Source organism: Artemia sp. Qi Xiang Cuo, chromosome 18 (genome assembly GCF_049724085.1).
Source record: "Artemia sp. Qi Xiang Cuo chromosome 18, ASM4972408v1, whole genome shotgun sequence".
NCBI lineage: Eukaryota > Metazoa > Arthropoda > Branchiopoda > Anostraca > Artemiidae > Artemia > Artemia sp. Qi Xiang Cuo.
In genome coordinates this window covers 28,488,157-28,505,490 of record NC_142811.1, presented here as the reverse complement: position 1 = coordinate 28,505,490, position 17,334 = coordinate 28,488,157, and the positions used below count along the sequence as shown (strand labels likewise).

General features: G+C 36.9%; 1 protein-coding gene across 1 annotated transcript in view; it reads left to right on the top strand.

Moving 5' to 3' along the window:
* LOC148941391 (nonsense-mediated mRNA decay factor SMG7-like) overlaps positions 1-17,334 on the top strand; it is a 73,293-nt gene that overhangs the window by 34,531 nt on the left and 21,428 nt on the right. Inside the window, exons 6-8 of the mRNA XM_089104072.1 lie at positions 1,900-2,107; positions 6,425-6,568; positions 12,645-13,321. Coding sequence (XP_088960198.1) covers positions 1,900-2,107; positions 6,425-6,568; positions 12,645-13,321 — 1,029 coding nt within the window. The remainder of the gene's footprint in view (positions 1-1,899; positions 2,108-6,424; positions 6,569-12,644; positions 13,322-17,334) is intronic.

The window sequence follows — 17,334 nt, the reverse complement described above, 5'->3', positions numbered from 1 at the left end:
GCAAAATACCCAAGCGATGAACAAGTCCTAATGGGGGGGCCGGGGTCTATCAAAATATTTCAATGGTTTAACAGGGAATTTGATATCATTTTCTTCTGTCTCCACTTTAAATGACAAATATAATTATCTTTTTGGCATCCCTGCTTTAAATAAAAAAAGAGGTATTATCATTTAAAAATGATAGCCCCCTGTCCCCCTCCTATAGGCAATAATTTACAATTTATTTATGAATTTTTTTTTTAGGGTAAGTTCTGGTTCAATCTTTAATTCCCCAACCTTGTACATAGCTTAGTCTATAGCTAAATTCTGTCTCAATAGAAGGGTTCTTTTTTTTGGGGGGGGGGAAGGGTAAAAAATTTTCAGAAAGAAGATTGTATTTTCTATCAGGAGTTCAACAATTGAGTATTAAACATTAAGAAAATCTAAACATTAACATTAACTAAAAACAGCAAAAAAAATATCTGCAAACTTACAATTCAGCTGTAGAAACAATCTGTCGGCTGTCAATTTCAAAATCCAGCTGAAGGCTGAAGCTGTATAGTATTGAATGCGTTCTATAATTCTATTCAACTTTAAAATAAAATTCTTGACTATGAATGATGTAAGAAATGGCGATTGGGAAACTGCATTCGAAATGATTTAAGCTCATTTCATAAAGACGATACTTTGTTTTGTCAGCATATGAAGAACTGTGTATATTTAAGTATTTACAATTGCATATTGCATCCGTCATGTTTTTATGCAAAGTAACAAAAGAAACGAACATTAACCAACACGCGAATAACTAAGAATTATGGTATGCACAGTAGCATTGGTATGAAGAAGATACCGGCAGCGATTTGCTAGGGGTGGCACCATGATTGCGTGAATTTCGGAGATATAAAAGACCAAATTTTTTTTCAGGTTGACACGTAAATTTTTGGGGAAATACCCAAAAATTCGGGGATAGTTTAAGCCCTGCTTGATTTCTAATCAGGAAAATCAAAATACTAAACCACACGAGAAGGAAAAGCTCCAACTTTGCGGTTGACGCAATAAAGAATTGCCGCAAAATTAATTTAAAGTCGACCGAACGCCGCCGCCTGTGGAACGCGCCGAACGCCGCGGAACGCCGCCGAACGTGGCGCGCCGGTGGCGCGCCGGCGGCGTTACGACCGTTTGGTGGCGTTTGACCAGGCGTCTCGTCGGCGGCGTTCGGTCGATCCGCCGGCGCGGCGCCGGGGTCTAGTTACGGTTATGAGCAGAGAAAGTTGTATAATGACACGGAAAGCAATAAATCACAGACTTCGGATCTTGAACCCAGCAAAGTATTTACACAAACTAAAACAGCGTTAGGATATAATTGACCACTGGGTTCTGAAGACTAACGAAAAAACGGACCAACGGAAATTACTCTGCCGGTCAAGCGAAACTGGAACTTAGAGAACACGCTTCCTCTTACACAAAAATAAGACACTGTCGACGGAAAAATTAAATTCGTTAGGGAACCAAATGCTTTAAGAATATCCATTAATAAAGCACCAAGAATCGACCTAGAATTTAGCATAGAATGCTGAGAACTCAAAAGAATTGTACATGCATACTTTGTTGAGTGCTTCATTCGGAAACCAAATTCGAAATCGTTTCAAAAAAATGCAACTTAAATCTGGAAAAGCAATGATACAAGAAAGCTTAGCCTTCTCAAAATTTTCCTGAAGACTGGTGGGATAATGTCACATGGGAGCCACAAAAAAAATTTCGATAAGAGAAGGGGGGAAGCTAACATTATTTTTGCCAAGATTAAAATATTCCTAAATAATGATTTTGTTTCTCGGGGGGGGGGGGGCATTCCTCTCCTTCGGTTGGCGTCTATTTAATTTGCGTAATTTTTTTTTTCAAAGGTTTTATTTATTTTTACAGATCTCTATTATTCTGTTACACACTCTTCACCATTCATCATATCAGATGGGAGTTGGGTCAAACGACAGTAGCTTGCTTGCTTTAGATGAACAGAAAAGCTATGAGCAGGGATTGGATATTCTTGCCATGACGCTTAATGGCCTATTATTAGCAGCTTATACGCTTTCTCCTGGACAAAATCTTTTAGAGTTTCCGGGACTTCCTGCAGGTATGTCTGTAACATTGTGTCTGTAACAATCTGAAGGAATGTAAATTATTGATCCCAAATTTATTATATCCAGCAAGTCGTGGTGTGAATCAAATGAACTGACTTCTTCCACAAATGCTCGTGGAACTTTTATCTCCGAGTTCAAGTGCAGTGATCTTCCGATATGAAATTGGGTCTAAACGTTTCGTCAATGGGCAGTAAAAATTTATTTTATGCATTTCTTTTCAACTGCCTTTGATGTTTCAACCACAAAGAATCCCTTTTGGATGGCATTTCTGGTCTAAAGATATTGGCTTCAAGAAACTTTCTTTCCTGAATGGTTTCATTCAAAATTGTGAATTTTTTTGCTCTCCGGAACGATTTGAAAATCACTGCAAATGCAAGGTTTTCGGTGTATATCAGCCTGTTTGTAGGTTCTCTTTCAATTATTTGTCTATTAAAGCCTTGGTTAGAGAGATTTCAAGTACGATACACAAGGTCTTCTTCGTGTTCTCTTTGAATTACCATCCTGGCATAGCTAGGTCTGGTGAAACGCTGTTTAGGTAGCGTTGGTTTAAATACCTGTGATTTTAGTAGGTATTTGGTGTTTTTTTTTTTTTTTTTTTTTTTGCGTCTGTGTGTTCGGTAAGCCGTCTGCTTGTCTTCAAATTATGCTGGTCTCTTTACTCCCTTTATAAGCTGTGGTTTCGCCACTTTGTGTAGTTTTTAGTCTGTCGCTTAAGGTCCAACACTATACAACTGTAGTCTATATATTTTTAGTAAAACCTCACTAATTTTCCACTGATTTTATATACAGACGAATAGAAATCACAAACAGTGCCATATGAGCGGCTAGCACTTTTAAGCTACAAGAACAAGTGGAAGAAAAAAGAATGAAAAACTAATCAAAGTTTAATGTAGCTTTCTTAGTTGTTTCTATTTCGTAGCGGCAAGCCCCTCTCTCTCTCTCTCTCTCTCTCTCTCTCTCTCTCTCTCTCTCTCTATCTCTATCTCTCTCTCTCTCACTCTCTCTCTCTCTCTCTCTCTCTCTCTCTCTCTCTCTCTCTCTCTCTCTCTCTCTCTCTCTCTCTCTCTCTCTCTCTCTCTCTCTCTCTCTCTCTCTATTCAATTCTCTCTTTAACAGTTATTGCCATCACCTGTCTTGGCCCACCTGTCCAGATTTTTTGAGGCAGAAGAAGAAACCTTCGATCTTTAGAGAGTTATAATTAAATACACTATGAAGGTCCGTGAATTAAAATGTAAAGCTCCTTCAGAAGAAAAAAATTTAATCAGTGGACGGAGGGAAACTTGTATCTGATTTTTTTCTAATTACTTAGAACATACGAACAAAAAAGAAAAGAATTCATCTTACTGCACTTTCGATGTTCTTATAATTTCTTGTACTTTCCATATAATTCGTTTTGCCTGCCGCCCAAAATTTAATGAATGACTGCTGGCTGAAACTCTTGCTAAATAAATTAATTCTACTATTCCTCCGCTCAGCAATGCTTCTTTTATCTGTATTTCTAAATTAACATTTGTAATCGATCGTTTAGAAACTTCGCCTAAAATTTAAAGATTCATTCGCCAAAATCATTGAATAAGTTATTCTTCATGCTACAATCTACGTAAAAAAGAAATGACTGACCTGTTTTTTATATAACTGCACAAGGTATGTCTGTGTAATTGATTTTATATAATCTAGAAAAAAGCATTGTTTTGCCTTAATTTTTTTTTTTTTTGAACAATTGGAAAAAGTTATTTTTTTTTTAATTATTATATTGGAAAAACTTTAGACTAACTTTGAATCTTTTGAATCAAAGTTATGATAATAATAATTTATTTATAACCCTCTGCACAAACAATGTGAAAAATAGTGGAATAAAGAGAAAAAAGAAAGAAAAAAATAAACACACACAATACTTAAAGTATAAATAGACAAATAAAAAGAAAAATCAGCGAAACAAACGAATGAGACCATGGTGAGGAGACAGTTTATCATAGGCCATTGCAGACAGTTTTATATGTAAATCACGAAGTTTTTCACTTATAACAGGTGCCTTATACTTTTTGATAATACGGCGATTACGATATGACAACGGAAGATACAACAAGAATTTGCAAGACCGATAAGAGCATTTCCTTAATTTAGATAGGTCATTCTTCCTAAGCAAAATGTAAATACCTGAAAGGTACAAAATAGCATTGTCACAGAAAACAGAGTATAGCGACACTAAAGCTTTACGATTATACTTCGACCGATTTGCAACAATCTTGGAATGCCCACATCTAATCTCGGTACATGCGTCCCTAACAGCTGACTGACGAAAACAAAACATATCATTACAAAGAGTAATGCCAAGCCAACGTAGGCTATCAGCTGAACATATAGAAGAATAATTACATTTCAAAGGAGAATTCGTAGCATTACCATTGAAACAAAGATACTCGCACTTTTCCATATTTAAATTTAGTCCAATATCTAAAAAACCTTTTCTCATTTATCCACTGTTTTAGACATAGAAAATTTGCTCCTACTAATAAGTAGGATGTCGTCTGCGTAAGCAATATACGATACATCAGAAAAACCAAGAAAGCAAGTATCAGCTATCTTAGAGAGCACTCTAGCAATACAAAGCTTAAAAACATAAGTGGGTAACACGCCTCCTTGGCGTACTCCGCATCGAACACGAACATTCTCTTAGACATTAGACCCATTCAACTTTAACCGCAAACAGGCATAACCATACCAATACCTCAGAACAAAAATAATAGAAGTGTTGACACCATTTACAAAAAGTGAATAAAGAGCTTGACTATGGACAATACTGTCAAAAGCTTTATATGCGCCTAGCGAACAAAGATGGATCTCCTCATTTTCATCGGCAGTCTGGCGAAGTACACTCGCGAGTGCCCTATGAGCATGGGCACAATTAACTCCTCGAGCAAAACCGAACTGATTTTCACCAAAAATCGCATCTTCAGTCACAGACAGAAGAAGTCCATATTCAAAGATCTTACTAAATGCACACGTGACAGTAATAGGGCGGTACAAGCTGCAATCTCCAGCATTCTTTCCACGCTTTAAAATCAATGTAACCGTTACACAAAGGAAGCTATCCGGTACTATGCATACACAAAAACATCTGAAAAAGCAGCTGGAAATGGAACATTAGCTCTTTTGAATCAGACTATATATTTTGGGCACAAATACCATCAATATCAATAGATTTTGTTTTGAGACGCTTAACTGACTCGACTACAATATTGTAAGAAATTGGGATAATAACATTTCCCTGTAAAATAAAATTAGACAGACATGTGTTAAGTAATTTTGAATACACCACCTGCACTGAGAAATTTACTTTCAAAAAAATCCTTGAATAATGCAAAGCCTATTGTGAAGGAGATGTGATACACTTGACATTATCATCCTTGAACTTAGAGCGTTTCAGCAATTAATACCACTCGCTCTGATTTTGAGGAAAATTTTTGCCACCCGATCTGGTTCTTCGAAGCTGCTTTTAAAAAGCAGATTTAGTATTCTATTTTACATCGAATACTTTACTGGAGGAAGGTCTACCCCAGGCTACCGAAATGCGAAGCTAAAACTTCGCTTTATTTTTTATCGGTTTAAGGTTGGGGTCAAGATTCCAGATCAGTTTCATAGTATGCACTCGACACCGATCAAGAGGCATAGCTAGCTTCAGCTTGCTTCATACATGATATAATGTTATAACAGTAGACATTCAGGTCTAGCTTCTTATTGTGTGTCATAGCACTGAGTTGCAAGAGATGAAAGGGCACTCAGACCAAAGATAGAAGCGACGCAAGTGTCGTATTATGTCATGATATTGTCCTATTCTATTTTCGTTTTAAAAATGGCTACAAGTGGTCGAAAATCGATAAAAAATGAATTTAACTAGCCGAAGAGCCTATAGGGCCCCCCTTCCCAGCATAAAAATGTAGCGTATACTCTTGTGAGGATTGGTGAAGAAATATTTTCACCCCTCGCCTAAACAGAAGTAAAATTTTCCTGATAGTTTTTAATCCATCCCCCAGTCGTGAGATAAAATAAGGTATACTTATACTATGTCGGAAATTCGTCACCATCTTATGAAACTTACTGACTGCATACTCTTGCTTTCAGGTATAAAATGAAACCCAAACTCTCTCATGAGCATCCTAAAACCTACTACCTCTGATTGTAGACTCCAGTGTTATAGTCTTATTAGGTGCCTGTTCTATTATTATCACGTGATTGTTTTCAAATTAGTGATTGGGTGGTAATTAGGGATACAGGTCAGTTATATAAATGGGGTTACTTTTTATTTTTAGTGAAGCTCTTACTGCTTTGGACAAGACTAAACCCTTCTATCTTGCTGGACAAATCTTTTGCATCGCGCTTACAAATATGGCCAACGTTAGCCAGGCTGTTGAATTCTCTTCAAGAATCCAAACCTGAAAACACGGAAGGTCTGGGTAAGTCTCCGGATCATCAACGTCTTCATATATTGTGTACTATTTATTTTGCTATTTTTCAATGCAAATTGCAAAATGATTTCTTCACTATATTCGTCCTTATTTTTACAGTTTCCAAGATTATCGCTCAAAAGCCTTCTTTTCAAATGATCTTATCCGGAGATATAATATTTATATCTCCTTTAATATTTATAGTATAAACATTTTATGTTACATCTTTCAGTATTAATAATTAGTATAATCAAGATAAAATGAAACTCACTTAGTACTGCACTTTTTATTATTTTGCTGAAATATAGACTTTCTGTGCAAATAAACTAGCCCATCAGTTCGCAATATCACAACTTAGTTTATCCGTGAGGGACTACGTCCAGAGACGGATTCTGAATGCTAGGAGAGAAGGGGTGGCAACTTCTTTTTTTGTTTTTTGTTTTTTAACAGAAAGATTCTTTAAAGTCGTACTCACAAAATCACAAAAGTAAATTGGCCAAACTTGGAAGGGGTTGGGGTAGCCTCCCTGGATTCCCCTCTGATGAAATGGTAAAATTAGATTCGTATTTATATTCAGCAATTGTTTTCCTTCTGAGTGTTTTTCATTGCATATTATAAAAGAATAATCTGGCATTTTATACTACCCCGTGCCAGTGGTTACCCCGTGCCAGTGGTCAGGGAAGTAACTTATTTAGCGGAATACGCCTCAAATTAAAAAAAAAACTAACTGGATAGACGTAATGCTTTGTAGCTTAGCCCTTCTTGGAAATTCATTATCTCTTCCCCCTAGAAAAATCTTCTGGGTTTTCCCCGTCAAAATAAAAAAATCAATAAGCTTCATAACTCACAGCCAATTGGCTTTAAAGCTGAATATTTTGTTTTTCTTGCAAATAAATACATCTATTTTTTCTCGTTTTGGGTGGTACTTTAAACGTTAATGAACCAACAATGATTCTAGGAAATAAGTGAAATTCAATGTATTTGCGATCAGTCAAATATTTTAAGTGTATTTGAATTTTCGGTTACTGTGGGTTAGAGTTCATTCTTTACTAGGTTGCATTTGACGCTGTGCAGGGAGGTGATTTGACATTATATTTGTGGGGCCCTAATGTCTGAGCAGCGAGCACAGTGGGTGGAGGGCGATGGAGTCAGGCTATATTTGTTGGGGTGCAAGGCCTGAGTGGAGGAAATTTTACGTCAAGATAGCAAACGCGTGGGAGCCGAAGACCCGAGCTGTCGAACGTAGTGGAGAAGACGATGGGATTGGGGTGAAGTCGGGCTATATTTGCGAAAGCCAGAGCGAGCCCGTTTGTGAGGTCTAAAGTAGGCCAGTAAAAGTACGATTTGACCGGGACAAAATTGCAACAAAAGTTTTTTTTTACACCAAAATGTTCAGAAAAAATCGCTGAACCACATATCCAAAATCCGCTAAAATCGCCCTCCAGGAAAACCTTCTGGGGCTGCTTGAAGGGGGCGAAAAATTAGGTATTTACATTTTTGACATTTAGTAAGCTTTTTTTACACTAAAATGTTCAGAAAAAATCGCTGAACAACATATCCAAAATCCGCTAAAATCGCCCTCCGGGAAAACCTTCTGGGGCTGCTTAAAGGGAGCGGAAGGGGACGAAAAAATTAATTTTTAACATTTGGGAAGCTTTGTTTGCACTAAGATGTTCAGAAAAAATTGCAGAACAACATATCCAAAATCCGCTAAAATTGCCCGCCGGGAAAACCTTCTGAGGCTGCTTAAAGGGGGTGAAAGGGGTGAAAAATCCTTTTTCCGATTTTGTTATTTCGGTACGTTCGGAGACTCGATTCTGATATAAATCAACTCGCTGAAACCGAAAATGATGTCACTTTTATTGTAACACTTCTCTAACTTATATTAAACTACAAAAAATAAGATTTTAATAACTCCATTGCCAAAACAAAGGAAGTAGCTTTTCTTCCGAAGTTTTACAGAAAGATTAGATCAATGGACGCCTGAAATACTTCGAACAGCCTGCGAAAAGCAATAGAGGAAAATATAGAACTTAAAGGAGAAGAGAAGTACCTCACTCTTTTTTGCTTTGCTAGTCGTCGGGAACCTGGTTAGCTGATGAGAATCAAACATTAAAGACTAGGTACAGTTAGGTTTCAAAACACAGGCTGCACAGCGCACACAACAGGATCGCCATCTATCTTCAAAAGTACCTGACTGTTATATCAGCTAGTATGGCATTATTATGAGTAAGTAGACTTGATAGACTTGATATGTTGCCTCATCCGTAGGAAGCTAAGCCATAGCTTAGGTCAATCAATAAAAACGCTAGTCAAAACGAAGTACCTCGGACTCTAAGGTCAAACGGAGGTGGTTTTGATTTCATGAATTCATGTTCGTTTTCAGCAAAACCTGTTATTATTGAAAGCAAATGTTCTAGAAGAGAAGTCTACGGCAATGGATCCAAAGTGAGAATCTACGACTACCAGAGTACTGTGGTCAAGATATGCTGTGAAAGGAATGACGCTTGGGGAACGACTGTGCTTGGTCGCATTAACAGCTCTACTTCAAACTTGCAAGTTGCAGATGCAGTCTACCATAGAAAATGTTCGACGAACTTTCGAACTAAAAAGGATGTGCCAAAACGGTTTTCAGACAGTGTTGATAAATTGTACATCAGCTGAACGGAGAAAATTGGGAAGACCACCTGATGAAGTGAGACTAGAAACCTTTGAGGAAGCCGTCAAGCTCTTCGAAGGCAGGTATGACGAGCGAGTTACCTTACTAGAGATTGCAGAAAAGATGAAAGACTTTCTTCGTGGGCATGACGATGTTGAACCATACAGTGCAAAGCATCTGAAGAGAGTATTGGAAGAGCATTGTGGCGAACGAATTTTAATTGCCAATGTGAATGGTAAACACAATGTTATTATTTTCTGTGAAACCGCAAAGTCCATTCTCCACGAATACTAAAATCTTCCGAAAGAGCAGGATCCTGAGACAGAAGAAGTAAATCTGATCAAGACACTCGCCAAAATTATTCGGAACGAAGAATAATTTTGGAGACAAGGCTGTTACAATGGCATCCAAATCAGCTGTTAACATTGATGGTGATCCGGTTCATGTAGACCAAGGGCTTCTGTTCCAGCGCTTAGCTACGGTGGCGAACCGAGAAGAATTCGATCTTCGAGACCTTTTGTCGTATGAGCTTTGTACGTATCCCCCATCCCTTTTTGGATCCTAAGTTCTGCGTCCTGCCGACAAACCATCTCTGTCAAACACAATTCGAAAGGCCTCAGGGGAGCATTCGGATGAGTGCTTAGACTCGTGCCATTTTGTCGTTGACGGCGGCTGGCTGCTCCAGAAATTAACTTGGCAGCCCAACTCTACATTTGACTTCATTTGCGAAAGTTACGTCAAGTATGTCACCACTAGATTTGAAGAAGCTTCGGTATTTTTGACGGATATGACAATGGTCCTTTGGCGAAAGGTGTGTCTTTACCTCTAACGTTCTAGGGATAAACAGTGCCCAGTGGTAGAATTCACTGGTACAACAAAGTTAACAAGAAAGAAAGAAGAGTTCTTGCAAAACTGCACAAACAAGCAGCTAGATAATTCTAGCGATAGGAGAAAAATTGTCCTCAGCAGGTTGTTCGGTAGAACATACCTCTGCTGACGCGGATGTCCTGATTGCAACAACAGCCATTCATAATGCAAGAACTCAGTTGACGTGTCTCATCGGCAACGACACTGACCTCCTTATCCTTCTCCTCTATTATGTCACTGCCACCCACAAAGGCCTGTATTTCAGATCCGAGGCGAAAGCTTCAAACGAATATAAGCTATGGAATATTTGCTCCATTAAAGAAAAACTAAGGGACATGTGTGGTGCAATTCTATTTCTGCACGCGTTCCGAGGCTGTGACACCACTTCGAGATTGCAAGGAATTGGTAAATCTGTCGGACTGTCATTGTACCGGTCAGATCCGTCTTTCCGTGAGGCCGCTAAGGTCTTTATGGAATCGAAAGCTACGAAAGACGAGCTCATTGTAGCTGGTGAACATGCTCTTTTAATAATTTATAAAGGAAAGCCTGGAGAAACTCTCGTGTCCTTGAGACATCGTCTGTTCTTGGCCAAGCTCGCTTCCTCTTCCGCATTTGTCTGCCCTGATCGGATGCCTCCCACACCCTCAGCTGCAAAGTTCCATTCTTTTCGCGTGTATTTGCAGGTAATGGAATGGAAAAGCGAGACTGCTGTGATAAAACCGGAAAACTGGAGATGGCGATTCTCTGCTGATAATTACATCCCAGTAATGACGGGGAGGAAACAAGATCTCCAAAGTCTTCTTCAAATTATCCACTGCAAATGCAAATCAGGTTGCGATACGGCCAGAGGCACTTGCCGTAAGAATAGCATGCCCTGCACACTTGCTTGCGGAGAGTGCATGGGAACAAGCTGTAATAACTCTGAACCAGCATCTCTAGAAGAAGAAGAATTATAGTTTTTTGCAATAGCGGTGGTTGTGCTCTTTGGTAGTGCTCATTAATGAAATGATGATTCTCAGTATTATGTGATCTAAAAATAATGATTATCAAAACTGTGATTTATGTACAGGCTCGTTAATGTATTTGTTTTCCAATTGCGATAGAAATCGTTATTAAGAATGGTCTTCCTAGCGTTTATGTCCCTATGCCCATTGTTTTCCTTTTCTGCAGTCTGGTCATCACGCGATTGAATCTAATCGGATAACCAAGTTTCCAACAATTCGCAAAGCAACAAAGAGTGGGGTACTTCTCTGCTCCTTTAAATTGCCGTTCGATATTTTCCTGTGTTGAAGTATTTCAGGCTTCCATTGATCTGATCTTTCTAACACTTGGGAAGAAAAGCTATTTCCTTTATTTTTGCGATGGAGTTATTAAAATATTATTTATAGTTTAATATAAGTTACAGACGTGTTACAATAAAAGCAGCATCATTTTCGGTTTCAGCGAGTGGATTTATACCAGAATCGAGTCTCCGAACGTACCGAAATAACAAAAATTGAAAAAAGGATTTTTCACCCCTTTCACCCCCTTTAAGCAGCCCCAGAATGTTTTCCCGGCGGGCAATTTTAGCGAATTTCGGATATGTTGTTCTGCGATTTTTTCTGAACATTTTAGTGTAAACAAAGCTTCACAAATGTCAAAAATGAAAAAACCTATTTTTTCGCCCCCTTCCACCCCCTTTAAGAAGCCCCAGAGGGTTCTCCCGGCGGACGATTTTAGTGGATTTTGGATATGTTGTTCAGCGATTTTTTTTTTGACATTTTAGCGTAAAAATAGCTTCCTAAATTTCAAAATTGTAAATACCTAATTTTTCGCCCCCTTCCACCCCCTTTAAGCAAGCCCAGAAGGTTTTCCGGTCGGGGGATTTTAGCGGATTTTTGATATGTTGTTCTGCGATTTTTTCTGAACATTTTACCGTAAACAAAGCTTCCTAAATGTCAAAAATGTAAATACCTATTTTTTCGCCCCCTTCCATGCCCTTTAAGCAGCCCCAGAGGGTTTTCCCGGCGGGCGATTTTAGCGCATTTTGGATATGTTGTTCAGCGATTTTTTTTTGAACATTTTAGCGTAAAAAAAAGCTTCCTAAATGTCAAAAATGTAACCCCTTCCACCCTCTTTAAGCAGCCCCAGAGGGTTTTTCCGGCGGGCTATTTTAGCGGATTTTGTATATATAGTTCAGCTATTTTTTCTGAACATTTTGGTGTAAAAAAACCTTTTGTTGAAATTTTGTCCGGGTCGACCCACTTTTCTCCGTACTTTTACTGGACTAAACGTGCGAGATAGCAGATGGAGACGATTAAAATTCGCGCAGATTACTTTTTGTTAGCTTCTTTTTTTTACGTTATTGAAGCTGGCTTTTTCAGCTGAATGCCAACGTTTCTATGGGTTTTGCTTTAATTCATTGTTAAAACGAAATGAAAAGCTTTAAATTGTTATTTTCAGTACGCCATATAGTCGCTTACAACCTTTGGCATTTTGTCGAAAAGATGTTTACTAACATTATTGTATTACACTTTTTATTCACTTTTTACTGTTAAATAAAGGCTACACTCATTATAGGAGAGAATGTACCGCTGCCCGAAGATTTCGATGTTCGTGAATTTTTACCTCTGCAGAAATATCTGAAGACGTTAGATTTTAAATCCTCCTCTGAATTGACCTACCAAAAGACCCTAAGTCTTCGTGTCCGTCGTCTTTTAGATCTTGGTCATTCGATTGCATCGCTAGAAAGTGCTAGAGTTTTAACAGTAAAATGTCATGAAGATGGTCGTCTGATTTTCGAAGCAGCTGTAAAGCAAGGTGGTGAAGTAACAAAAGAACTTCAAGAACTGTCCATTGCTAAAGAAGAAATATTAACAAAAGGCAGTACACCATCTTCAGATCTAAGTCAAACAAGTAGCCAGGCTAGTGAGGATTTCAGAAATAATAATGATCTTCCTAAGCGTGCTGTAGTTTTAGACGAAGCTAAGAAGGGAATACTAAAAATCCCTAACGGTGGTATCGACGAGGGGAGGAAGATCGAAGATAACAAACCAACTTCTGAGGAGACAAGAGGCAATATAAAGATAGAAGAAAAGAAGGGGATTTTGAAGGTGCTTTTACCTGATGTTATAGAAGAAAAACCAAAGAAGCCAAAGAATGTTGCAATCTCGGCTATATTAAGGAAAAATGCAGAAGAAAAGCAGAAAGAAGAGGATGAACGAGAAAGAATGACGGAATCAAAAACGTCGTCAAAGGTATTTAGCTGTTTGGAAATTTTAAGACATCCTCTGCATATTTTTATACCAATTCGACTCCACTCCTATTTCGGAAGGATTTCAAATATAAAATCGAAATTATCATTCATATGCTTAACAATCTGTAATACTGCAAAAAAAACCTAATCTAATATGTGTAGACATTTTTTTCTTCCAGACAACTTCCTTAGCCTATCAAATGTATGCAACTTATTGTATAAACTTCGTTCAATTTTCAGTCGGGGTTCTTTAAATAAGATTTTGATTCAATAGTAGTTTATAGGTAATATAGAATCCTCCTGGTAGTTCAAAAGATTATATAATGAATGAAAATGGAATAAGAGAACAAATGTATAACAGAAGAATCACTCAGCTCTTTTATCACCCAACACTCTTTAAACTCTTTTATTTGTGACGTTGACGTTGTCGTTTGCTAGGTGTGGTAAGGAAATGAGTTTAACACCCTTCTCAAAATTGAAAGGGAATTCTTGAAAATGGAATAAGAGAATAAATAAACAATAGAATTCGGACAAGTATTGCTGCGTTTGGTGTGGCGTCACCACATCCATGGATTAGTATTAAAAGAATCGTTGTGCAATATCATCAAACGACCCAGAGATCCAGATTTTTCCGAAGTATGTGGACTGTACTTAATAAAAAAATTATATACGACAATGCTCGATGAAGAAAATCCTATTCGAGGCTTTCTGGAAAACCGAAAAAATTACTGACTGCATTCAAAGTGTCCTTAAGACGGAAGTCGTACAAAAGAAATCTAGAAAGAGCTTTTACAACCCTCACTAGGAGGTGGATCTGAAAATAACTTCAGTTTCGGGATTGAAGGGGGTCTACGTCAAGCGAGGTGGATGACAAAGCGAATGTATGCTCCTAAATTGTCTGTTGAATATTCCTCCAAGTAAACTCAATTCTCATACCCTGACGTAATCTCCCACTGCCCCTAGGACTAGGGTTATAAGTTACGCAAGTTCATAAGTTTTTTAATCCACATTCACAAATAAATAAATTAAACAACACTTTCGCACTGGAGAAAACCTATGAAGGTTTGCGATCGCACTACTTACCTATTAACTCGACTATTAACGTAAGACTCAACTATTTAATTAAAACAATTATAAATAAACCAGAAATAAATAAACTATAACCTATATATCTGAAAAAATAGATAAATAAATAAATAACTGAATTAAAAATAATAATAGATAAATAAAATATAAAAGAAAAATAATAGTAACAAATACAGTCTCCTTCACTCTTCAGTATTCAACTCCCCCTCCCCCACCCTGCCCTCCCAACCCCACCTTAGCCCCTGCCCACCCTTACCTTCCCAGTCCACTTTTGGCTTGAGGCTGTCTTAAGTCATTGAGCTCCAAATTAAGTATTTAGTTTACACTTCAGACCGATAAGGGTTAAAAAAGTTTTATAGTTTCTAAGAGATATCTTTGGTGTCTGTAAAAATAGACATAATATATAATTTAATTTCAGTATTGTTGATTAAACAAACAAAAATTGTACAAAATCCCACATTTCCTCCTAATGCCAGGGCATGATGTGAAGGAAGGGGAAAACAAAATCACAGAAACAACAGAGAAAAATGTACATTCACATCAAAAGAGGTTTTCAAAGAGAAACCTAACGACACTAGCATATATCCTGCTACCATCATCAAAATTCTCTATACTCAACTCCTTCCCTCAAAGATACTAAACAGTATTACGACAAAAAAGTTAATAATAAAATCATAGTTTGAATCCTATTCTAGCAATGTTAAAACTAATCCAATTAATCCTCGAAGTCGTAATCAGAGAACAGACCCCCGCCTATTGAGCTCCATGGTTTGTCCCCTCTATGAAGGAGAGGAAACCTCCATCAGAGACATAACCAAACTGTTTATATTAATTTTGTTCATTGACCTAGTGCTATGGGAATTAACATAAAATATGTTTAACACACAAGAAAAGGAGCAGAATTACCTTTGAAGCATGAAACACCTTACTTTTGACGATGGATGAAAACACCAGTAAGAATCGCAGATTGGTTTTCTCTTTGATGAACGTATTACTCAGGCTCGCAAGAAAATACGACTTGAATTTTGAAACCGAAACCACAACGAAAAAGGAGCTGAAACTATTTGAGGGTAAAAATATAAATCTGAAGATTAAGGCCCGAACCACATTGTTAACAATAGAACAAAGGCTTACTTATCTTACATCTTAAACGAGTAATAATTGTGTATGTAGGCCTATGGGTATATGTATTTTTTCTCAAAAACAACTCGATAGTTTTTACCTGAAATTTGGCAGAATAACATATCCTGGTCCGAAAAAACAATATAGATAGGTCATGAATTTGGGAAAAATTCGTTTTACCCATTCCAGTGCCATTAATATATTATTCTTAAATCCTTTTGGGAAGTGAAATAAGGGGACCAAAATGCTGGAAAGAACTGTCAAATGAAGTTTGACAGAATATCAGTATGGAATAACATTAACTTTGTTACTATTCATAATGCTCTCCGGTGTGAGTCTATTTTTTTATTGACAAATGAGGTAAATAAGAGAATTAGTGATTATTACCGAAGTTATTATTGCTGTATACAAGATAAGCAATTCTTGGAACTCTTTATTTTTATTAATTAAAAAAAAATTTCTGAGAAATAAGATTTTCAAAGAAAAGGAAAGACCATTTTAAAGTTAAGCTCAGCATATACAAATACCTGTTAAAATTCAAACTCAAAACGACCAGAAATTATTGTTAAAGAATAAATGAAACCCAAAACGAACAGAAATTAATTAAACAATCATAGCAAAAAACATACAAAAAGTAATAACATAAATAAATAAATAGATCTTAAAGCGAGTAATGCTTAGATTAAATATAAAAATCAAGCTTAAAACGAAAAAAAATATTTTGCTATTGAAGTACAAATAAAACTTAAGACAATCAGAAATTAAATAAACAATCAATGCAAACAAACATACAATAGATATTAATGTAAATAATCCTAAAACGAATGAAACTTAAATTGAATATGCAAATCAAGCTTGAAACGAACAAAAATCACTACAAACAAGAGTTCGGGTATCGCCTTCTTCTCTCACTGTAAAAGCCTAAAACCTACTACGTCATTGGCGCTTTACTTAAAACCAAATTTATGACAAATATCTCCTTTGGCACTTAATATTGAAAATAAAAAATAAATTATAGTAAAATTTTAAATTGATGAGCTTTTCAGCAATTAATATTATTATGCATCAAATATTTAGTTTAATTTATTAGTTCTGTCTAAAATTGTTCAAGAAGATTATAGTTTCACTACAAACAAGGGTTTGGATGCTGCCCCCTTCCTTTGTGTCCAACAAGAGAGTCATGCATACTCCTGCCATTTACCCGTGCCCCAGCCATTTAAACATTTGCCTCTCAATTACTTGGACTATCTGTCTTGGCTTTTCACTGTCTACAATTAGCCATGTCTTGAGGCAACCTATGCAACCTATTGCAAAATGCGTGATAACTTCAATTCAAAATCAACGAACTCGGTCGAGTCCGGTGAGCTTTCAGAAATTAATATCATTATAAATCAAATATTCAGTTTAATTTATTAGTTCTTTCTAAAGTTGTTTAAGACGAATATTGTTTCACTACAAACAAGAGTTTGGATACTGCCCCCTTCCTTAACTGTAAAAACCAAAAGCCTACTGCGTCATTGGCGCTTAACTGAATACGAATTATATTACAAATATTTTCTTTTTCAGGTCTTACAGCATTGAAAATAAAAACAAAACTACAATGAAATAAATTCTTGAACTGATGGATCTTTCAACAATTAATATCATTATACATCAAATATTCAATTTGATGCTGTTTACGTTTTCCAAGACTGTTCAAGACACATATAGTTTTCAGTAAAGCGCCAATGACGCTGTAGGTTTTAGACTTTTACAGTGAGAGAAGGAGGCGACACCCAAACTATTGTTTGTAGTGATTTCTGTTCG